The sequence below is a fragment of the Loxodonta africana genome, chromosome 18 (genome assembly GCF_030014295.1).
Source record: "Loxodonta africana isolate mLoxAfr1 chromosome 18, mLoxAfr1.hap2, whole genome shotgun sequence".
NCBI lineage: Eukaryota > Metazoa > Chordata > Mammalia > Proboscidea > Elephantidae > Loxodonta > Loxodonta africana.
Window position 1 is genome coordinate 26,407,366 of NC_087359.1, and position 25,332 is coordinate 26,432,697.

At 45.1% G+C, this 25,332-nt stretch overlaps 1 protein-coding gene across 1 annotated transcript; it reads left to right on the forward strand.

The window, feature by feature from the left end:
* The first annotated feature begins 1,564 nt into the window (after window positions 1–1,564).
* Window positions 1,565–14,665, forward strand: CACNG1 (calcium voltage-gated channel auxiliary subunit gamma 1). Its single transcript, XM_003417297.3, has 4 exons — window positions 1,565–1,879; window positions 11,662–11,736; window positions 13,222–13,359; window positions 14,439–14,665. Exons 1-4 carry the CDS (start codon window positions 1,645–1,647, stop codon window positions 14,663–14,665), a joined length of 675 nt encoding a protein of 224 aa, XP_003417345.1. The 5' UTR covers window positions 1,565–1,644.
* Window positions 14,666–25,332: the final 10,667 nt, after the last annotated feature.

Here is a 25,332-nt window from a genome sequence, read left to right on the forward strand (position 1 = left end):
AGGGCGCTGTTCTAGGCCGGTTCCAAGACCTTCAGCACTCCCAGCAGCTGAGAGCTTCAGGTGCCCACCCACCACGCCAGGGAGGTCAGACTATATTTTCATCTCCTCAAATGACACCACAATTACTTGTATGTAAAACTACGATAGTTTCTTTCTAGGTATTCTGCCTTGAAACTCCAGAACTTTCTTCTTGATCCTTGGCTGCTGCTTGCTGTGGGTCTGCTGCCCAGTTCGTCTGCCTCAGGCCACCCAGCACCCCTGCCCAAGAACCACCTGGCCTGGCTGACTCTGCCTGGGGTTTCCTGAGGCTAGGACCACACAAGTGGTGTGAATGGGCTCAGAGGCTGTGTGCCATGTCCACGCTTCCTAGCGTTCCCCAAGGAGAGGGCCCACCTGCTGGAGACAGTCACCCCTGAGGTAAAGCAGAGACATCGACCCACAAGTCAATCACTGAGTCAGCCAATTGTGACGAATTAGCTCCCGTTGGGAACATTGAAGTCCCTGGGTGGTGTAAACAGGTAATGTGCTTGGCTGCTACCTGAAAGACTGGAGATTCACTCCACCCAGAGGCACCTCAGAAGAAAGGCCTGGTGATATTCCCAGGCCTTTCTTCTGATTGCCAGGCCTTTCTTCCAAAGTGCCTCTGGGTGGACACAAACTGCCAAGCTTTCAGTTAGCAGCCCAGCGCATCAACAATTTGCATCATCCAAAGACTCCAGCCTCCTACTGGTCACCTGTGAATCAACCTACTTCTGTTCTTTTTTCTTAAATACAATTATTTTGTAAAAGGGAACATAGCTGGAAAGTCATTCTTACCTGGCATTAATAGAAGATAAAACTAAAAACAGTGAGAACAGGCCTGAGTCACAGCCAGCTCTGCAGTCTGAGGCCTCCCAGGCCATGCGCCCTTTACCTAGAAGGGTGGTTTGCAAGCGTCAAGGAGGAATTAAGCACTTCCTGACCCTAACATGAGCTTTGGAAAGAGAACTGAGAAGGAAATAACCTCACTCAGGAGCTGGTGATGCCAGGCCCGGGAACCACATAAATCATCCTGAGATCTGGGAAATGTGGTGGTCTCAGGAGTATGGCCCTTGCCTGGGCCCTGGGTGGGGGATTCCGGGGGTCCCCTAGACAGGGTCCTAAGTCCCCCAGACTCACAGGATGAGGACCTACTCACCATACCTTGGTCACCACCCCTTGCAATGAGAGACTCAGGAAGGCCCCCCAGAGTCCTCTGCCCTCATCCAGAGCAGGCAGATACCCATGCCCTGCCACACCCCTGCCGGACCCTGGCACCCTGAGCGCCGTCCCATAGAGGTCTCAAGTCAGCATCCAGAGCCTCCACTCCCTGCCCCGCCCTCAGGTATTTCTGGCTCCCCGAGGGGAAGAACGCCCTGAAATCTGAGCAGACACCATCGTGGTGACACACTGGGAGATGGGCATTAATAGCAGCCTCCCTCAGGCCCCTGACACGTCTGGGCAGCTGCTCAACCCCATCCCTCAGTCCCAAGGCCGGCCCATTCTGGCTCGACTGGGCACACTAAACTTAGCTCCGACCCCCAACTCGATACCCGCTGCCACCCCTGCCCAGCTGCCACCTGCCCTGAGAGCTGTGGCTACTGCGTCCTGCCCAAGGACCCCACCATGTCCCAGACCAAAACCCTGAAGGTCCGTGTGACCCTCTTCTTCATCCTGGTAGGTGTTGTGCTGGCCATGGTGGCTGTGGTGACCGACCACTGGGCCGTGCTCAGCCCCCATTTGGCTCACCAGAACAGTACCTGTGAGATGGCCCACTTCGGCCTCTGGCGGATTTGTACCAAACGCATCGTGCTGGGTGACAGCAAGGACAAGAGCTGCAGAACCATCACCCTGTCCGGGGGTAACGTACCCATTCCCTGTCCCTGCACCCGCTTCCTACCCTTCCCTGTCCCCCCATCTCTGGAAATGAGGGCAGGTTTCTCTGGCTCAGAACAGCACAGGGACAAGACTCTGAATTGCATGTGGTTGTGCTGACAGCCAGAGCCGGTTGTGAAATGAGGGCACTTGTCTCCAGCTATTTCTGTCTTGCTGAGGCTTGGGGCTTTTCACCCAGAGACAAGGGCTGGACAGGTAGGACAAGAGGCTCCAGAAAGAAACTGCAGATCTAACAGTCTAGGGGCTTCTGCTCCTAGCAGTGGTCGAGCCTCTGGGCGTGCCCGGCCCGCAGTTCTCCTGTGATGACGGGCAGGCCAGTGGCTCTGCGTTCCCAGGCTGAAGAGCCAGCAGCTTCATTCATAGGCCATTCATAGCATACATAGGACCAGCTACAGAAGTTCTGGAGTCCTTGGGTGGTGCAAAGGGTTATGCACTGGCTGCTAACTGAAAGGTTGGAGGTTCAAATCCACCCAGAGACGCCTCGATCTTCTTCTGAAAAATCAGCCATTGAAAACTCTATGGAGCACACACACACACACACACACACACACACACACACAAGAAAATCCTATGGAGCACAGTTCTACTCCACCCATGGGGCCACCATGAGTCGGAATCAATTCCACAGCAACTGGTCTTGAAGTCTTTGGGTGGTTCAAATGGCTAACACGCTCAGCTGCTAATTGGAAGGTTGGAGGTTTCAGCCCACCCAGAGATGCCAATCTACTTCCAAAAACTTGGCCATTGAAAACCCTATGGAGCACAGTTATACTCTGACACACATGGAGGAGCCATGGGTGGGAATCAACTGATGGCAATACAAAAATTTCCAGGCACAGTGCAAAATGAAAACACCAGGGCTCTTTGTTAAATTTTTTTAAAATTTCAAGACAGTAACAGCAGAGCATTAAACCAAGTGTAGGGGCCTTCCAAGCGTGGGGTCTAGGGCGGCTCGCCTGTGAAGCCAGTCATGCCTGTCGCTAAGTGTCTGCCTTCCCCTCAGACCACGGCCCTGCTGCACAGCTCCGCCAGCTCAAACCTCTTCCCGGATAGAATGCATTGGCTTCCACTGTCCTTTACACATATGCCTCGATTTCCCAACACCAGGCTGAACCAAGCACTGAAGGTGAGTTCCTTGTCCAGAACACCTGGCCTTGGGTGGACCAGTCTTGATTCTGCACATGTGGAACCAACTATATTCACAGCCAGTAGACCACACACCTAAGGAGCACTGTGTGGAGCGCGGGAGGCCTGGGCTCGGGTCACACGCTGCCCACGAGCCCCCTAGATGACCACAGGGGAGGACAAAGCCCCTCTCAGCCTCTGATTCATCCTCTGCAAGGTACAGACTTGGGTTCAGCTCCCAAAGGTCCTGTCCAGTCCCCACAAATGTCCCTCCAAGATGGCAGCGGTCCGTCGTATGTGTGGCACCCACCCCTGGTTGCAGAATTATTTCCTCTGTTGTCAGACAGCTGTCCCTTGAGACCTGCCCTTCAGGAGCATCCATGCTGCATGCCCTGAAATCCTGCAGCCTCGCCCCAGCCTCATGCTTCCCTCTCTGCTCCGGCCTCTCTTCCCCTCCTGCTTCCTCCAGGAATCCCTGTGCTCACCCACCCTCTCCCAGGATGCCTGGAAGACTCAAATACCCAGCTGTCTTGGAAAAACAGAGTCCCAGGGCTGAGGGCCTTGACAGGCGTGGGCATGTGTTAGAAGGATATCACATAGCCAGAAGCCCACGCCCCTTGGCCACTGCCAAGCACGCCAGACAGATGCGTCATCCAGCTGGCTCCCCTGGGACAGGCCAGGCAGGGCATGGTGGGTCAGCCTATCCAGCAACCACATGTGGGGACGTCCCATCCCCAGTTCTGCTCCCTGACCTGAGAGGGGCCTGCCTTTTAAAGCCTGGTGAGTTCACAAAGCAGATGAACAGGAGGTGAGCATGGTTCACACAAGGGAGAGACCTAGGAAGAGGCAACAAGACCAGCCTTGCGGGACTGGCAGGCTCAGCTGGGCCTTGAGTCTGAGCAGAGTCCACCTCTTCACCTTCTTGCCCCAGTGCAGCTGGGAGCCAGACACCCACACTGTGCTGCTGAGTGCCACCTTCCCCCCAACAAGCTTCCAAAGCATGTTTCTGCTGCTTCTCTCTCCTTTCTCTGCAAGCCCATGTCTTTTTCCTTCCCCACCTGCCCTTCCCACACTCCCTGGGACAACTCTTTTCTGGAGGGAGGAAGAGGATTCATACATGTTCTCTCATGTATTATTAACAACAGCAGCAGCGTCAATAATAACGAATGCAAATGTAGGCTGTTAGTACATGCTTTATGTATGGTAACTTGGGGGTGATAGCAGGAAAAATGGCAGTGGAAGGACCTCCCCGAATCCTTACTGCCGTAGAAGCAATGAGAACACTGGCACAAATGGTCAGGATCAACATTTTCAGAACTCTGGAAAGGGACCAAAGTCTTGCAGCAATCTAAAACCTGTTGCCTTCAAGTCAATTCCGACTCATAGCAACTCTATAGGATGGAGTAGAACTGCCCTATAGAGTTTCCATGGAGTGCCTAGTGGATTCGAACTGCTGACCTTTTGGTTAGCAGCCATAGCTCTTAACCACTATGCCACCAGGGTTTCCTGCAGCAGCAATCTAGGGATTATTTAATTCAAGAAAAATGGCTGAATCTCAATAAGAACAGCATGCTTTGTGGTGTTTTAACTTGTCCTATTCCTGTTTACCACCACTCATCTGTCAGTTTGTTGTGCTGTGGTGGCTTGCGTGTTGTTGTGATGCTGTATGCCACCAGTATTTCAAATGCCATCAGGGTCACCATGTTAACAAACAAGAACAGTTAATACGACTATTATTCAAATTTATGCACCAATCACTAATGCCAAAGATGAAGAAATTGAAGACTTTTACCAACTTCTATGGTCCAAAATTGATCAATCATGCAATCAAGATGCACTGGTAATTACTGATGATTGGAATTCAAAAGCTAGAATCAAAGAAGAAGGATCAGTAGTTGAAAAATAAGGCCTTGGCAATGGAAGCAACATAGGAGATTGAATGATAGAATATTCCAATATTGCAATATTGGAAATACCCTCTTTCAACAACATAAACAACAACTATACATGTGGCCTTGCCAGATGGAATACATAGGGATCAAACTCTGTGGACAGAGACAATGAAGAAGCTCAGTATCATTAGTCAGAGCAAGGCCAAGGGCCAACTGCAAAACAGACCATTAGTTGTTCCTATGCAAGTTCAAGCTGAAGCTGAAGAAAATTAAAACAAGTCCACAAGAGTCAAAGTACAACCTTGAATACATCCCACCTGAATTTAGAGACCATCAACCATCTGAAGAAGAGATTTGATGCACTGAATATTAACGACTGAATACCAGAGAAGTTGTGATACGACATCAAGGATATCATACATGAACAATGCAAAAGGTAATTAAAAAGACAAAAAAAAAAAAAAAAAGCCAAAATGGACGTCAGAAAAGACTCTGAAACTTACTCTTGAATGTACAGTAGCTAAAGCAAATGAAAAAATGATGAAGTAAAAGAGCTGAAAAGATTTCGAAGAGCAGCTCAAGAAGACAAAGCAAAGTATTATAACGATATGTGCAAAGAAGTTAGAAAACCAAAAGGGAAGAACACAGCATTTCTCAAGCTGAAAGAACTGAAGAAAAAATTCAAGCCTCGAGTTGCAATATTGAAGGATTTTATGGACAAAAAATTGAATGACTCAGGAAGCATCAAAAGAAGATGGAAGTAATAACACAGAGTCACTGTACCAAAAAGAATCGGTCTAAGTTCAATCATTTCAGGAGGTAGTATACGATCAAGAACCAATGATACTGAAGGAAGAAGTCCAAGATGAATTGAAGGCATTATCGACAAACAAGGCTCCAGGAATTGACAGAATACCAATTGAGATGTTTCAACAAAAGGATGCAACACTGGAAGTGCTCACTTATCTATGCCAAGACATTTGGAAGACAGCTACCTGGACAACTGACTGGAAGACATCCATATATGTGCCTATTCCAAAGAAAGGTGACCCAATGGAATGTGAAAAATATCGAACAAAATCATTACTATCACTTGCAAGTCAAATTATGCTGAAGATAGTTCAGAAAATGTTTGGAGCAGTACATCGACAAGGAACTGCCAGGAATTCAAGCTGGAGTCAGAAGGGGACGTGGAATGAGGGATATCATTGCTGATATCAGATGGATCCTGGCTGAAAGCAGAGAATACTAGAACGATGTTAGCCTGTGTTTTATTGACTACGAAAAGGCATTTGACTGTGTGGATCACAATAAATTATGGATAACATTGTGAAGAACAGGTATTTTGGAACACTTAACTGTGCTCATGATGAACCTGTACATAGACAAAGAGGCAGTTGTTTGAATAGAACAAAGGGATACTGAATGGTTTAAAATCAGGAAAGGGGTGGGTCAGGGTTGTATCCTTTCACCATATTTATTTAAATCAATACCCTGACAAATAATCCAAGAAGTTGGACTTTAAGAAGATGAACATGGCATCAGGATTGGAGGAAGACTCATTAACAACCTGCGATATGCAAATGACACAACCTCCCTTGATGAAAATGAAGAGGACTTGTAAAACTTATTGATGAAGCTCAAAGACCACAGCCTTCAGTATGGATTACAACTCAAATAGAAAACAAAAATCCTCACAACTGGACCAATAGGCAACATCATGATAAATGGAGACTACACGGAAGTTGTCAAGGATTTCATTTTACTTGGATCTACAACGAACGCCCAGGGAAGCAGCAGTAAAGTGATAAAATGACCTATAACATTGGGCAAATCTGCTGCAAAAGACTTCTTTACAGTGCTAAAAAGCAAAGATGTCACCTTCAGGACTAAGATGAACCTGACTGAAGTCATGGTATTTTCAAGTGCCTCATATGCATGTGAAAGCTGGACAATGAACAAGGAAGGCCAAAGCATAATTGATGCCTTTGAATTATGGTGTTGGTCAAGAATATTGAATATACCATGGGCTGCCAGAAGAACAAACAAACCTGTCTTGAAAGAGCACAACCAGAATGCTCATTAGAAGCAAGGATGTCAAAACTTTGTCTCAAGTACTTTGAACATGTTATCAGGGATCAGTCCCTGGAGAAGGACATCATGCTTGGTAAAGTAGAGGGTCGGTGAGAAAGAGGAAGACCCTCAAGGAGATGGACTGACACAGTGGCTGCAACAATGGCCTCAAACAGCAGTGAATGTGAGGATGGTGCAGGGCCAGGCAATGTTTTTTCTGTTGTTCATAGGGTCGCTATGAGTCAGAACCGACTTGACAAACGACATTCCTGGTCACTCCTCCCCACTCCCCCGCCCCCCCCAAAAAACAGTTGCTTTGGAATAAATTCCAACTCATGTTGACCCCATGTTTGTCAGAATAAACTGTGCTCCGTAGGGTTTTCAATGGCTGGTTTTTCGGAAGTAGATCATCAGGTCTTTCTTCTGAGGTACATCTGGGTGGGCTCTCAACTCTAGCCTTTTGGTTAGCAGCCGAGGGTTTAGCTGTTTGCACCACCAGGGACTCCTCATCCCTCCCCATTAGTGTTGAAAACCAACAGCCCAGCAGCCACTGGAGGTTGCAGAACAGCTTGGAGCTCTTTCCAGGCTCCATTTCTGAGAATTGTCATTGTCTGACCTGTCTGGTATTTCCTTGGAAGACTCTGTATTGGACCTGACTCTGAGCTCACCCAGTGTGTGCAAACAGTGTTTGCCCCAAGGGTATTTGTCAAAAACAATCAGCGGCAATTGTTTAACAGCCAGACGCCTGAGGCAGTAGATAACAGTTGGAGCAAACATTAGGCTAACCAACAAAGCTGGAGAACGGGATGCCCATAGGGTGCTTGTAAAGGACAATATTTGTCCTTTTGTGTCTGGCTTATTTCACTTAACATCTTCACCCATGTCATAGCATGTATCAAAACTTCACAGGGGTTGCCATGAGTGGAATTGACTCAAGGGTAACATTTCTCTTTACGACTGAGTAATACTCCATGATATGAATATACCACATGTTGTTTATCCATTCTTCTGTTGATGGGCACCTGAGTTGTTTCCACCTTTTAGCTATTGTGAATAGTGCTGCAATAAAGATTGGTGTACAAGTCTCTGTTTGAGTCCCTGCTTTCAATTCTTTTGTATATATACCTAGGAGTGAAATTGTTGGGCCATATGGTAATTCCATTTTTGAGGAACTTCCAAAGTAGTTTCCACAGCGGCTACGTTATTTTACAATCCCACCTGCAGTAGATGAGGGTTCTAATTCCTCCACATCCTTGTCAACACTTGTTATTTTCCATTTCTCTGATAATAGCCATCCTGTTGCTGTGAGTTGCTGTGGAGTTGATTCTGACTCACACCGACCTCATGCTAGTGGGTGTGAAGTGGCATCTCATTGTGGTTTTGATTTGCATTTCTCTAATGAGTAATGACATTGAGCATCTTTTCAAGTGTTTATTGGCCATTTGTATATCTTCTTTGTGTTCTTTGCTGTTGAGTTGCTGCTGATGCTGACTATACACAGATACCACTTGGGCAAAGGGGCAGGGGCAGGGATGGATGGGGCTCACCGTGGGACTTGCCCATCTGAACAGGATCTGCACTCTTCTTGAGTGACACTGGCAGATGCTACGCTTGGTTTGTCCTGAATGTTGGTCCCGAACGTGTCCAAGCTGAGGTCTGGGTCTGACATCGCTCCTCCCCTGCTAAAGCCATTAGTGACCAAGAAGGAGCCGGTGCTCTCCAGTGGGCAGCCATGTGGTCCTGGAGCTGATGCCTCTCCCAGGTAGAGAACAGAAGGTACTGGCCTTTCTCAACTGCTAAGTCCAAGAAAGAAGATGTGGTTGCCCATCAGTCTTCAAGCTCTAAGCTTAGCCAAGTCTGACAGAGGCTGGACATTGGCAATTTCGTATTGCTCAACCTATAGCTATGTAAAGGAGCCCTGGTGGTGCAGTGGTTAAGCACTCAGCTGCGAACCAAAAGTTTGGTCGTTGACCCCATGCAGCTCCAAGGGAGAAAGATGTGGCAGTCTGCTTCCGTAAAGATTTACAGCCTTGGAAATCCTATGGGATATTTCTACTCTGTCCTATAGGGTCATTATGAGTCAGGATCCACTCGATGGCAATGAGTTTGGTGTTTTGTTTTTTAAGAAAAGCTGTGGCTTCCAGATGCCCCAAGTGGCAATTCCACCCCCTGAGTTCCTCTCTTCCCTGGCCCTGCGTTAGGATGTTTAATGGGGGAAGGTAGAAACATTGTACCTGCAGACATTTAACCTACCTCTGTGTGTGTGAAGGAGTCCCTGGGTGGCACAAATGGTTACGTACTTGACTACTAACTAAAAGATTGGCAGTTTGAACCTACGCAGAGGTACCTCAGAAGAAAGGCCCGGGAATCTGCCTTTGAAAGGTCACTGCCATTGAAAACCCTATGGAGCACAAATCTACTCTGTACACATGAGGTTGTCACAATCAGAATCAACTCCACAGCAGCTGGTTTGTGGTGTGTGTGTGTGTATATACTAAGACAATTTCTACCCAAGCACCCAGCATCAGTAGCACTTCTCCAGAATGGAGCTGGTGTTTATCTGCTGGGGGTTTGACAACCCCAGGCGTTACCTGTGCAAGAGTAGCCACAGCAACCCAGAACCACCTGATAGCTGTGACGTGGCCAGGTTCTCCACGGGCCTTTATCTCACCGCCCTCCGCTCCAAAGGCTTTTAACTCAGGGATCGCGAGTCGTCAGAGAGGCAGTTGACCGTGAAATGCACTTGAACACAGTCAATTCTTTTCAGGGGGTTTTCAATGACAAACGAAATTGGCCCTTAAAGAACGGAACAGAAATGTTCCTTTGTCCAGAGGGAGACACATGGAGACTTATGACATAGCATGAACCATTTTGAAGCAGTGACTCAAGAGAAGCTATAGCTAATTGTCTAACAAATAGAAGAGGTTTGCATTCTGTTTTAAAATAGCACCAGATGCTAGAAAGAGAAAAGAGCAGCATCAATTCTGACATCACCACCGGCAGCCAGAAACCCCAGGTACCTCGGTTCAAAAGGAAAGTGATTTAAATATAGACGCTCAAAGAGAAGGCTGTTTACCTCATGGAACACTTACTGCTGCTGAACCAGGGCCAGTCTCAGGGCTCAATTCCTTCTGCAGCCACAGGACAGGCAGCGTCCTGACATTGGTGGAAGGGGGAAGGTAGGAGGCCACAAAGTTAAGTAGCAGTTTGATGAGTCAGGTCAGATACAAGGAAGACTTTGGCAGGTGGCTTTTCCAGAAGAAACTAAGCATCAACTCCTTGTGATAAAATGGACTAGATGCTTTCTGAACTGGGGGCAGGGATGTTTTATCTATTGAGAGTCACTGACCCACAGGAAGGAGAAATCAGTGAAGGGCCTACACAAATAAAAAGCAATCTAAATTTAGTTTTTTTTTTTTTTTTTTTTTTTAAGGAGAGAAACAAATAAATAAAAGAATTCATCTACTTCTTAACCAGGAGTAAAGAATATAAAACTCTATTCAGTAAATGATAAGACTCTACTTTGATTTTATGGTATGTCTAGTTATGAGAGAGATTAGAGAAACAGAGACCAGAGACTAGAAAAATTGAAGAGAAATTGTACCTGAAATTGTATTTCAGGTCAGCATGAATTTTTGTTTTGAGCCTTTCCCCTGTCTTTACCCTGTGTCCCATATCAAATCCAGATGTTTTGGTCCTATTGTTTGCAGATCTTCTTTAGCTTTTATGACATGAGGTAGGCACAACAGCTCACTGAGAGAAGGTCTTGTCCAGGCTTCCTCTGTGACCACAGCACTGAGGGCCCGGTGAAATGACATGGTGGTCACATCCAGCCCTCAGATGGAGGTTCTCTACCCTGTCCCCAACTCCAATCCAGATGGCCCTCAAAAAGCCCTCTTTAAGAGGCTTGGAGCAGGAGTTCCTAGTCAGGCTGCGCATCAAAGTCACCTGGAATGCTTTTGAAAAGCACTTACCCCCAGGTTACACCCAATGAATGGGGCGGGGCGGGGGGGGCCTGGATTCTGATTAAAACAAAAAAAACAACTCTAGATTTTGGATTAGTTAACTCAGGGCCTCTCAGTCTCAGCACTATGACATTTTGGGCCAACCGTTCATTCCTTGTTCTGGGGCTTTTCCTGTGCATTGTAGGATGCTTAGCAGCATCCCTTTACCCACCAGATGCCAGTAGCACGCTCTCCCCCTCATTGGCCCAGCAGTGACAACAGAAAATGTCTTCAGACATTGCCCAATGTCCCCAAGGGGAGAAGCGGTCCCAGCTGAGAACTCTTGTTTGGCCCTTTGTTGACCATAGGCCCTGTACCTGCTGACAAATGACTTGAACCCTGAGCCTCGGTTGTTCTAGCTGTCTAATAGGGCTCAATGTCCACGGTGCTGTCTGCCCCACGACCCAGTCAGCCTTAGCTTCCTGGGGAACATCCAGTCTTTCATGCAACCCCATTCTCCCACTGAAATATTGTTCTGAGGTTCAGAAAAAGATGTTGGTTTCAGCCCAGCTTCAGGGCTTAGGGAAGAGGGAGCCAGCCAGAATACCCCTTCCCTGACCCTCTGGGGTGGCACCAACCCTCCTTTCGCCAAGCTCTGTCTTGGTTCTGTGTCCCTTTCTCTTCCACTCACGGGCTGTCTCCCTCCTTTGCAGAGAAAAACTGCTCCTACTTCAGGCATTTTAACCCCGGTGAGACCTCGGAGATCTTCGAAGTCACCACTCAGAAAGGTGAGCCCTCAGTAGAAGGGGGAGGGTGGTGAGAAGTGATTTCTATCACATGCAGCTGAGCCAGAAAATCATTTAGCACTGAAGCCCTGACTTCCTCGCTCCTGATGGAACCAGTCCGTCCTGACACATTTGATCAGTGGACCTCTTCACCCTGGAGGGCTGGGACAGGGGCAGTCCATTCCCAGGCATCTGGAGCTGCCAGGCGTCAGGTCTTCTTGGGAGAATTTACAAAAGAGATGTTTCCTGATAGGCTCCTAAATCACAGCAGGAATACATTTTCCACCAGAGCCCAAGGTGAGCTATTGTGTCGGCACTCTGGAAATAGGATGAACACTCTAATCTCGGGATGGCCTCCAGGAGATGGGCAGGGTCAGAGGCTGTGGGGACCCAGGGCCTGATGCCCACCCGCACCTATAAATCATCCCCACGATGTAAGAGGGGGACAGTGGGGATGCTCTGGGGGTCTTTAGTGATGGATGGAGCTCAGATACCTGCCCACTACCATGAATACAGACGTGTGCCTGCGTGTGTGTGTATGGCTGCCCATGGGGCACACTAACACATTCACGCTCACACACACACACATTCATACACACACTCAAATACTCATGCTGACAAATCCTTGCATGCACAGCACACACACCCACACACACACATACACTCACACACAGATATGCACACACACTCACACACACTAATACACATACTCGCACTGATGCTGACAAATCCTTACATGCATGACACACTCACACACATACTGACAAATCCTTACATGCGTGACACACACACTCACACACACGGCACATGCACTCATTAAAACACACTCTGACAAAGCCTTACACGCACAGCATTGGACACACACACACTCACAAATCATTATACACATGACACACTCTCTCTCTGACAAATCCTTACACACATGGCACACACGCTCACACATTCCAACAAATCCTTACATGCATGGCATGTACAAACACACTGACAAATCCTTGCACACGTGACACACATACACACTCTCTGGCAAACCTTACACGTGTGGTGCACAGATTCACTCACCCACATGCGCTCTGACAAATCTGTACACGCCCATGCTCAGTAGCAAGCTGCAGTCTGGCTTCCTTCCAGGAGCCACCTGTCAGTCCCAGAACAGGCCACCCACAGCCCAGGAGCCTACTTGGTGCTTCCTCTGAGAGGAAGGTTTCTGCTCTAGAAGAGTCTCCAGTCACATGCCTCCTGCCTCCTCTCAAGGCCTCTGCCGCCGGTGGGCAGTAGTTGTAGCCCACTTGAAAGACATGGGAAGTGGGATGAGCCACACTGTGAAGTCCTGGCTCACCACTTAGTCACTGTGACTTTGAGGAAGTTACTGAATCTCCTGGACCTTCAGTTTTCTCACGTGTGAAATGGAATAGTCATGGGTACGTGTCTTTGTCACTAGCCTGGCTTCAGGTACAGCCAGGCCGGACAAACGCCTCTTTGTGTTTGCAGAGTACAGCATCTCAGCGGCTGCCATTGCCATCTTCAGCCTTGGTTTCATCATCATAGGCACCATCTTCCTCCTCTTTTCCTTCCGGGAGAAGAGGGATTACCTGCTGAGGCCGGCATCCATGTTCTACGCCTTCGCAGGTAGAATGGGGGCTCCTGCCCATGTGCCCAGATTTGGGGTCCATGTCATGGGGGCGGGGCTCCATTCTCATGCCTACCTCAGGATTTTGGTGTGGACCAATTCCCTCCAGGAGCGAAGCTTGGTCAAGGCCTCAACAACTCTGGGTGGGCTGGGAGGCAGATCTTGGAAGCTTTTTCGTTTCTCACAATGACTTAATCCTTAAAGCACAGAATAAACTTTTCAGAGAATAATCAAGAAAGAACAGGTCCTCAAACAAGTACATATACGTGAATGTTCACAACAGCACTTTCACAATGGTCAAACAGTGGGAAATGCCCAAATGTCCATCAATAGATGAATGGATAAACAATTGTGGCGTATCCATACAATGGAATATTACTCAGCCATAAAAGGAAGGAAGTACTGATGCTTCATTGTAATGTAATAATGAAGTACTACAACATGGATGAACCTTGAAAGCATTATGCAAAGTGAAAGGAGCCAGACACTAAAGGCCACATATTGTATGATTCCTCTTACATGAAATGTCCAGGAGAGGTAAACCTACGGAGACAGAAAGTGGATCGGTTGTTAGCAGGGTTAGGGAGGAGGAGGGGATGGGGAACAACTACTTAATGATACAGGTTTCCTTCCAGGGCAATGAAAATGCTTGGAACTAGATAGAGGTGGTAGCTGGACAGCATTTTGAATGGACTCAATGCCATGGAATTGTTCATTTTAAAACGGTTACATTTATGTCATGTGAATTTCACCTCAATAAAAATAATTTTTTAAGTCATAAAGGGTGGAAGGGAGGGAGGGAGAGAGAGAAAGAAAGAGGAAGGGAGGAAGGGAGGAAGGGAGGGAGGAAAGAAGCTACAGTAACCTTAGGAGGGATGAGTGAGCTTTGTGGTGAATGGGAAGATGGGTCTCTATTGCAAGTTCCTACTTAGCACCTCAGTCTTGAGGCAGTTTTTCCTCAAGGAGAGGCCCCATCTCCTCTGCATGTGGAAACATACCAGCTGGTAAAGCGCAGGCTGGGGTAGGGCTGGGGGCAGGAGTCCCCACTGGCCCCTGAGTGCCCCTGCTCTTTTCCCAGGTCTCTGCATCATTGTCTCAGTGGAGGTCATGCGGCAGTCAGTGAAACGCATGATTGACAGCGAGGACACCGTCTGGATCGAATACTATTACTCCTGGTCCTTCGCCTGCGCCTGCACCGCCTTTGTCCTCCTCTTCCTGGGAGGCCTCACTCTTCTGCTCTTCTCCCTGCCTCCAATGCCCCAGAACCCGTGGGAGTCCTGCATGGATGCTGAGCCTGAGCATTAGCCCCCGCTGGGGCCCCAGCAACCCTTGGGGCTTTCCCCTCAGAAGCTGAGCCCCCAGCCCAGAAAGTTCTGGAGAAGAGGCGAGAGTCCTCCATCTCCCTATCCCCATCTGCCCCACCCGCCGGCCACAGGCTGCTTCCCTTCTCCCAGCACTTCTCTGGGCTGTGGTGGGCTCCTCTGGGGATAGAGCACATGGACTCTGCATCCAGACCTGCCCTGGTCAGAAGGAGGCAAGACAGGCAGGTGGACAGGTGTTTGGAGAGGCCCAACCTTCCTTCCACTGGGTCCCTGCGTGGTGTAAACAGTAAGCACTCAGCTACTAACTGAAAGGTTGATGGTTTGAACCCACCCAAAGATGCCTTGAAAGAAAGGCCTGGTGACCTGCTTCCAAAAGTTCAGAGCCTTGAAAACTCCATGGAGCACAGTTCTACTCTGACACACGCATGGGGTCACATGAGTTGGAATCAACTCAATGGCAATTTGTTGGTTGGACCTTCCACTGGAGCTCGAAGTTGTTCCAATGCCACCACTTGTCCTTGATGAGCTGGCTCCATTTCTTCTCTGCAAACCTCCCAAGGCCCCTGTGCAGCTGGCCAGCTCTGGGTGTTCCCCTGTGTGAATAACCAGCCCCTGTCTCCTTCTCTGTGAAAAGACACGCTCTCTCCTGTCTCCTCCTTGGCTTCCAGAAGCCCTGAGAAGCATTTTTAACTGGGCGAAATCTGACTGTGGTTTGAAATAAAAGCTCTTAGAAAACTTGCTTCTTCCTTGTGTCTAGAAATTGCCTGGGACTCCAGGCCACAGCCCAGGGGCCCAGAACCCTGAAGGAGAAAAGCATGTCCCCAGCATACACTGAGAGCTTTTGTGGGGGAGGAGTGGGGATGATGGACAGAAGAGTGTTCTGTTTACTGACATGGCTTAGACATTCTGAATTCCAACCCGTATACCGGGGCCCTGGAATTCTCTTTGGAAGAAACTGGAAACCCACTGACTAGGCAAGGGTGTTAAAAATACGGAGGAGTTATTTCTAGAGCACCACCTTGCCAAGGAAGGGTCCAAGTGCTAACGCAGCACCATGGCGGCACAGACACAGGTTTTGGGTGTCTGACGCTGGATTTTTGTTGCAAAGAACATCAGGAAGCAGGGCTTAGCAGCTGGACATGCAGGAATATACGGAGTGTCATAACTTATACTCAACTACCTTCGACGGCAGTGGGTTGGTGGACCTTCTAGAACCCCGCAGCACTCACCTAGCTGTCTGTCAGAGAGGACCCGCATGCTCCTTGTCTGGAACTCCATTTAGAGCTCATTCTTCTAGAGAAGGGTCAGCAAGCTGTGGCCCGGGGGCCAAATTTGGCTTGCTGCCTGTTGCTGTATGGTCCACAAGCTAAGAATGGCTTTTACATTATTTTTTATATTTTAAAATTATATGAGATACAATTTTTAGTTGATGTTAGCTGCTGTGGAGTTAGCCCCTGACTCGAGGCAACTCTATGCACAATGGAACGAACGTTACTCAGTCCTGTCTCATCCCCATGATGCGCTACAGATGGGACCATTGTGATTCACAGGGTTTTCATTGACTGATTTTCAGAAGTAGATGGCCAGGCCTTTCTTGCTAGCCCATCTTAGTCTGGAAGCACTGCAGAAACCTATTCAGCATCATAGCAACACACCAGCCTCCACCGACGGGGGGTGGTGGCGGCTGCACAAGAGGTGCATTGACCGGGACTCAAACTCTGGTTTCTCTCATGAAAGGTGAGAATTCTATTGCTGAACCATCACTGGCCCTGAGATATAATAGTGAAATACACAGATCTTTTAAGAGTACCCCCCCCCCCAAAAAAAAAAACCAAACCTGTTGCCGTCGAGTCGATTCTGACTCACTGCAACCCTACAGGAGAGAGTAGAACTGCCCCATACGGTTTCCAGGGAGCACCTGGTGAATTCGAACTGCTGACTTTCTGGTGAGCCGCGGTAGCTGTTAGCCACTACACCACCAGAGTTGCCTTGGTTAAATAGCTTAAGTATTGTTTCACGGTGACCCGTAATAAACTCCTGACAACTCTGAAACTTCATGGAAAGCCACAAAAAAATTTTTATAAAGAAAAAGTGTTAAAAAGTTTTATTTAATAAATTACTTGGAAGGTGTTGTCAAAATCAAGAAAAATATCTGATTCTCTTTGGGTTAAGATTTATATGTTAGCATTTCCTCTTGTGTTTTTGCCTAATATTAGACAGCAAATGCATAATATTATGTCATAATTTTATTATTTCTCAATTGTAAACTTGGTCGCAACTTTACCAAAGCAAATGGTTTCACTGAGAATTCGCATCATTTACTATGAAGTTTTCTTTTATTACTATTCAGGTATTTAAAGGTTTGGTAATCTTGGTATATTCTGGGTACATCCTGACTAGGTATATTCTGGTACTATGTCTCAATATTATTATGTATTCTCTCTGAAGCTCTTTAAAAATACAGTTGACAGGACATCCAGTAAGAAGCTCAATAGAGACACGGAAGACCTACTTACAACAATCAACCAACTTGACCTCATTGACTTATACAGAACTCTCCACCCAACTGCTGCAAAGTATACTTTTTTTTCTAGTGCACATGGAACATTCTCTAGAATAGACCACATATTAGGTCATAAAACAAATCTTTGCAGAATCCAAAACATCGAAATATTACAAAGCATCTTCTCAGACCACAAGGCAATGAAGCTAGAAATCAATAACAGAAAAACTAGGGAAAAGAAATCAAATACTTGGAAAATGAACAATACCCTGCTCAAAAGAGACTGGGTTATAGAAGACATCAAGGAGGGAATAAGGAAATTCTTAGAAAGCAATGAGAATGAAAATACTTCCTATCAAAACCTCTGGGACACAGCAAAAGCAGTGCTCAGAGGCCAATTTATATCGATAAATGCACACATACAAAAAGAAGAAAGAGCCAAAATCAGAGAACTGTCCCGACAACTTGAACAAAAAGAAAGTGAGCAACAAAAGAATCCATCAGGCACCAGAAGAAAACAAATAATAAAAATTAGAGCTGAACTAAATGAATTAGAGAACAGAAAAACAATTGAAAGAATTAACAAAGCCAAAAGCTGGTTCTTTGAAAAAATTAACAAAATTGATAAACCATTGGCTAGACTGACTAAAGAAAAACAGGAAAGGAAACAAATAACCCGAATAAGAAAAGAGAAGGACCACATCACAACAGAGCCAAATGAAATTAAAAGAATCATTTCAGATTACTATGAAAAATTGTACTCTAACAAATTTGAAAACCTAGAAGAAATGGATAAATTCTTGGAAAAATACTACCTACCTAAACTAACACATTCAGAAGTAGAACAACTAAATAGACCCATAACAAAAAAAAGAGATTGAAACGGTAATCAAAAAACTTCCAACAAAAAAAAGTCCTGGCCCAGACGGCTTCACTGCAGAGTTCTACCAAACCTTCAGAGAAGACTTAACACCACTACTACTGAAGGTATTTCAAAGCATAGAAAAAGACGGAATACTACCCAACTCATTCTATGAAGCCACCATATCCCTGATACCAAAACCAGGTAAAGACATTACAAAAAAAGAAAATTATAGACCTATATCCCTCATGAACATAGATGCAAAAATCCTCAACAAAATTCTAGCCAATAGAATCCAACAACACATCAAAAAAAATAATTCACCCTGATCAAGTGGGATTTATACCAGGTATGCAAGGCTGGTTTAATATCAGAAAAACCATTAATGTAATCCATCACATAAATAAAACAAAAGATAAAAACCACATGATCTTATCAATAGATGCAGAAAAGGCATTTGACAAAGTTCAACACCCATTTATGATAAAAACTCTTACCAAAATAGGAATTGAAGGAAAATTCCTCAACATAATAAAGGGCATCTATGCAAAGCCAACAGCCAATATCACTCTAAATGGAGAGAACCTGAAAGCATTTCCCTTGAGAACGAGAAACAGACAAGGATGCCCTTTATCACCGCTCTTATTCAACATCGTACTTGAAGTCCTAGCCAGGGCAATTAGGCTAGACAAAGAAATAAAGGGTATCCAGATTGGCAAGGAGGAAGTAAAGCTATCACTATTTGCAGAAGACATGATCGTATACATGGAAAACCCTAAGGAATCCTCCAGAAAACTACTGAAACTAATAGAAGAGTTTGGAAGAGTCTCAGGTTATAAAATAAACATACAAAAATCACTTGGATTCCTCTACATCAACAAAAAGAACACCGAAGAGGAAATAACCAAATCAATACCATTCACAGTAGCCCCCAAGAAGATAAAATACTTAGGAATAAATCTTACCAAGGATGTAAAAGACCTATACAAAGAAAACTATAAAACTCTGCTACAAGAAATTCAAAAGGACATACTTAAGTGGAAAAACATACCCTGCTCATGGATAGGAAGACTTAACATAGTAAAAATGTCTATTCTACCAAAAGCCATCTATACATATAACGCACTTCCAATCCAAATACCAATGTCATATTTTAAGGGGATAGAGAAACAAATCACTAATTTCATATGGAAGGGAAAGAACCCCCGGATAAGTAAAGCACTACTGAAAAAGAAGAAGAAAGTGGGAGGCCTCACCCTACCTGATTTAAGAACCTATTATACAGCTACAGTAGTCAAAACAGCCTGGTACTGGTACAACAACAGGCACATAGACCAATGGAACAGAATTGAGAACCCAGATATAAATCCATCCATGTATGAGCAGCTGATATTTGACAAAGGACCAGTGTCAGTCAATTGGGGAAATGATAGTCTTTTTAACAAATGGTGCTGGCATAACTGGATATCCATTTGCAAAAGAAAAACAGGACCCATACCTCACACCATGCACAAAAACTAACTCCAAGTGGATCAAAGACCTGAACATAAAGACTAAAACGATAAAGATCATGGAAGAAAAAATTGGGACAACCCTAGGAGCCCTAATACAGGGCATAAACAGAATACAAAACATTACCAAAAATGACGAAGAGAAACCAGATAACTGGGAGCTCCTAAAAATCAAACACCTATGCTCTTCTAAAGACTTCACCAAAAGAGTAAAAAGACCACCTACAGACTGGGAAAGAATTTTCAGCTGTGACATCTCAGACCAACGCCTGATCTCTAAAATCTACATGATTCTGTCAAAACTCAACCACAAAAAGACAAACAACCCAATCAAGAAGTGGGCAAACGATATGAACACACATTTCACTAACGAAGATATTCAGGCAGCCAACAGACACATGAGAAAATGCTCCCGATCATTAGCCATTAGAGAAATGCAAATTAAAACTACGATGAGATTCCATCTCACACCAGCTAGACTGGCATTAATCCAAAAAACACAAAATAATAAATGTTGGAGAGGCTGCGGAGAGATTGGAACTCTCATACACTGCTGGTGGGATTGTAAAATGGTACAACCACTTTGGAAATCCATCTGGCGTTATCTTAAACAGTTAGAAATAGAACTACCATACAACCCAGAAATCCCACTCCTCGGAATATACCCTAGAGATACAAGAGCCTTCACACAAACAGATATATGCACACCCATGTTTATTGCAGCTCTGTTTACAATAGCAAAAAGCTGGAAGCAACCAAGGTGTCCGTCAACGGATGAATGGGTAAATAAATTGTGGTATATTCACACAATGGAATACTACGCATCGATAAAGAACAGTGACGAATCTCTGAAACATTTCATAACATGGAGGAATCTGGAAGGCATTATGCTGAGCGAAATGAGTCAGAGGCAAAAGGACAAATATTGTATAAGACCTCTATTATAAGATCTTGAGAAATAGAAAAAACGGAGAAGAACACATACTTTTGTGGTTACAAAGGGGGGAGGGAGGGACGGAGGGAGAGGGTTTTTTATTGATCAATCAGTAGATAAGAACTGCTTTGGGTGAAGGGAAAGACAACACTCAATACAAGGAAGGTCAGTCTAATTGGACTGGACTAAAAGCAAAGAGGTTTCCGGGATAAAATGAAAGCTTCAAAGGTCAGCGGAGCAGGGGCTGGGGTCTGGGGAACATGGTTTGAGGGGACTTCTAAGTCAATGGGCAAAACAATTCTATTATGAAAACATTCTGCATCCCACTTTGAAATGTGGTGTCTGGGGTCCTAAATGCTAACAAGCGGCCATCTAAGATACATCAACTGGTCTCAACCCACCTGGAGCAAAGGCAAAGGAAGAACACCAAGGTCACATGACAACCAAGAACCCAAGAGACAGAAAGGGCCACATGAACCAGAGACCTACATTATCCTGAGACCAGAAGAACTAGTTGGTGCCCGGCCACAATCGATGACTGCCCTGTCAGGGAGCACAACAGACAACTCCTGAGGGAGCAGGAGACCAATGGGATACAGACCCCAAATTCTCATAAAAAGACCATACTTAATGGTATGACTGCGACTAGAGGAATCCCGGAGACAATGCTCCCCAGACCTTCTGTTGGCACAGGACAGGAACCATCCCCGAAGACAACTCATCAGGCATGAAAAGGACTGGTCAGCGGGGGGGAGAGAGATGCTGATGAAGAGTGAACTAATTAAATCAGGTGGACACTGGAGAGTGTGTTGGCAACTCTTGACTGGAGGGGGGATGGGAAGATAGAGAAAGAGGGAAGACGGCAAAATTGGCACGAAACAAGAGACTGAAAGGGCTGACTCAATAGGGGGAGAGCAAGTGGGAAAAGGGAGTAAGATGTATGTAAACTTACAAAAAAAAATACAGTTAATGGTTATATTTAGAGATATTTTTATCTAAAGTTTTTTTTTTAACTGATTTTATTTGGCCTTTGCATAATGTTTGTAATTAATTTCTATCAGGTCTTTCACTATTGAGTATTATTTTTATAAATTGATCATGACCATATCAAGCTTTGCCATCTGCAGATAAGTTTTTACTTTGCTGATTTTCTGAAAACATTATTTTGGCAAAAGTATACACCTGTGTAATCCATGCTATTATCAAAAGGTAGAGTATTTCCATCATTCCAGAAAGTTCTCTCGAGCATCTTCACTGTTAATCCCTGTGCCCCATCCCCAGATGCAACCGCTGTTCTGATTTCTAATACCTTTACATTTTTAAATGGTTAAAAAAAAAAGTCAAAAGAGGAATGATATTTCATGGTCTGTGAAAGTGACGTGAAATTTAAAGTTTAGTGTCTATACATACAGTTTTATTGGAACACAGCCACCTCTACCCTATGGCTGCTTTCATGCTACAATGAGCCTTAAACATTTACAACCTGGCCCTTTACAGAAAAATTTGCCAACACCCGTGCTGGAATAACTCAGTCAACTCCTTAACCCCTCAATGCTCTCTTGATAAAGTAAGGGAAAGACACTTGTTAATTCTTTCAACTCCCCTTTGCCTGGGACAATTTAAAAGAAAAGAGTATTATTAATGCACCACATAGGGACACAGTTACAGCTACTTCTTAGATAGAACCAAATACCTCAAGGGCTTGGTTTTCTGGGTTTGAAGGCTTAGGACCATAGTCTTGTGGGACAACTCAGTTAAGTGGCATAATATTATGTCATATTATGTAATAAAGTGCATGTTCTATATTCTAGGTGGTAAGTAGTGTCTGGGGTCTTAAAAGCCTGCAATCAGTCATCTAAGCTACATCTGTTGGTCTCTACTTGTTCAGAACAAAAGAGAAAGAAGGAAACCAAAGACTCAGAGAAGAAAGTAGTCTACAAGACTAATAGTATACACGAACCTAGACTTATCTACCTTGAGATAAGAACTAGATGGTGCCCAGCTACCACTACCGACGTTCTGATCAGGGCCACAACAGATGGATCATGACAGAACAGGAGAAAAATGTAGAACAGAACTCAAATTCTTAAAAAGTCCGGACTTACTAGACCAGTTGAAACTAGAGGACTCCCCAAGACTATTGCCCTGAGATATCTTTAAACCTTAAACTGAAATTATCCCGTGATGTCAGCTTTTAGGTAAATAACAGATTGGCTCATAAGATAGGGAATATCACTCTTGAGTAATGAGCTCCTTTAAAAAATCATCAATATAAGACCAAATGGCCAAAAATTACACTAAAGCAAAGATGAGAAGGAAGGGGACATGGAAACCAGAGTACTGGAAATGGTATAACCAGAATGGAATGAATGAGAATAATGACCACATTGTGAAAAATACACCCAACGTTGCTGAAGAATTTGTGTAGAAATTGTTAAATGCAAACCTAATTCGCTATGTAAACTTTCACCTTAAACAATAAAATATTTGTAAAAAAAGAAGGAAGAAAGAAGCATGAATCTGAAGCATCTCAGTAGCGTCCATGGTGGGCTTTTAAGGCTCTTTGCTGATGTCTCAGGGGCCTGGGCCAGGCTTGGAGGGGCGGGTGAGGTGCCTGGCATGTAGTACTGAGGGCAACAGTTGGCCCTGCTTTTGAATTTGGGACAGAGCAAAAAGTCTCACTCGTGGTCGTGAAATCCAAAAAGGTTAAAGAGCGCAGGGTGATATTAAAAGTGATGCAGAACATCCTAAAGAATTGGAGACAGGTATTCAAACAAATACTTGTACATCAATATTCATAGCACCATTATTCATAACCTAAAGGTGGAAACAGCCCAAGTGTCCATCAGTGGTTGAATGGGATAAACAAACTGTAGTAATATTCCATACAACGGAATATTATTCTGCCATAAAGAGGAATGAAGTGCTGATGCATGCTACAAGACAGTTAAAGCCTATAAACCATCACGCCAAGTGAAAGAAGCCAGGCACTAAAACTCATATGCTGCGTGATTCCATTTATATGAAATGTCCAGAAGAGACAAGCCCATAGTGACAGAAAGCAGATTGGTGGTTATCAGGGACTGATAGAGACAGGTGAATAAGGAGTGACTGCTTAATGGCTATGGGGTTTTCTTTTGGGGTGATGAAATGTTTGGGAACTAGATGGAGGCGGTGGTTGTACAATATTTCGAACGTACTAAATGCCACTGGATTATATACTTTAAAATGGTTAATTTTATGTTATATGAATTTCACCTCATTAGAAAAAATAATGTGATGCCAAGAACCTTAAATCACAAAAAGCCAAAGAGCAGGAGCTCAGAGAACGGTGGGAGGCAGGTGAGACCTGGAGGAGATCCACAGGGGCTCTGCATGGTCCTACAGCCCGTGGCAGGAGACTGTCCCAAAGATGCAAAGGTTGAGCCTGGGAGCCAACTTGCTCCAGGCAAAAGAGAATAGGGAATAAAAATCCTGGACAACCAGGAGTTTGGGCCATGTTTTATAGGAAAAAGGAAGGCAGGTGATCTCATTCCACAAGCACCATTTTGGAGGTAGATGCTATTGTTTTATTTTATTTTTTTAGTTGTAGCAGAATCAGACTGGCGTGCACTTTATATGTCCACATGGATGCCTATGTGTCTGGCACCAAAAACCACTTCTGAATGGAATATCCACTGAACAGAACATGTCTGGCTTCTTGGAGTTTTAACCCTTTTGATAGAGACTTGTGTATGCCCAGAACTGAGATACAGACAAAAGAGTTGGAGGGAGCTGCCAGACAGAGACACACCATGGAGTCTGCTCCAGCTTCTGCCATGGAGAAAGACAGATGTGACAAAGGAAAATAGAGCCTGATGCCAGAAAACAAGCAACACAGAACCATTCAGGGCATGCTTGGAGAGAGAGCCTCTGCATCCAATAGCGAAACAGTAGTGCAATTTGCTCTAAAAGGTGTGATTGGCATCAGAAACCCCCAACCTCTCATTCTTTCTTGCGTGTGTGTTCACTGGACAGTCATCAGACCCAGATGCACTGTAGCACTTTTACTTTCTCAGCATTTTTATAGCCATCCTATTCCATGAGGTAAGGAAAGTTGCAGAGCCAGGATTAGCAACTCAGCCAAGATAAATAATATTTGAGTGTTATGTTCTTAAAACTCAAACTTAATGTAAAATATCCATGATGATGAACACAATATTAACGTCTTAAATGGAAACAGGATCAATATTACTGATTTTTCCTTTGTCTCATGCTTCTGTGGCTTGGCGTGATGAAGGAAAGTAGCTACAATCATGCCCACTATATGGATGAGAAAACTGAAGACCAGAGAAGGGCTTTCTTATGGTGACCTGGTTTACCAGCACCCAAGCAGGAATTAGAAGCAAGGTTGTTGATTTCCCACCTCTTGGACCAAGGCCCTTTTCCAAGTCGCACTTAGCCCCTGCCCAGGTCACTGTGAGGACAAACACACTTCTAGATTTCTCTTTGACTAACACATAATTGGACCTGCCAAAGTGGTTGGGTTCTTATTCTTTCCTTGAACTTCAAAATGTGAAGGATCTTTATATACTTCTATTATCTCCTGGCTGCCCCGATACTAAATCAGTTGCTGTCGAGTCAACTTCAACTCGTAGTGACCCCGTGTGTGTCAGAGTAGAACTCTGCTCCATAGGGTTTCCTTTTCTTTTTAAAAAAAATATTTTATTTTGTTGGTAGTGAGAATGTACACAGCCAAAAACACCAATTCAACTGTCTCTACATGTACAATTCAGTGATATCGATTACATTCTTTGAGTTGTACCACCATTCTCACCCTCCTTTTCTGAGTTGTTCCTCC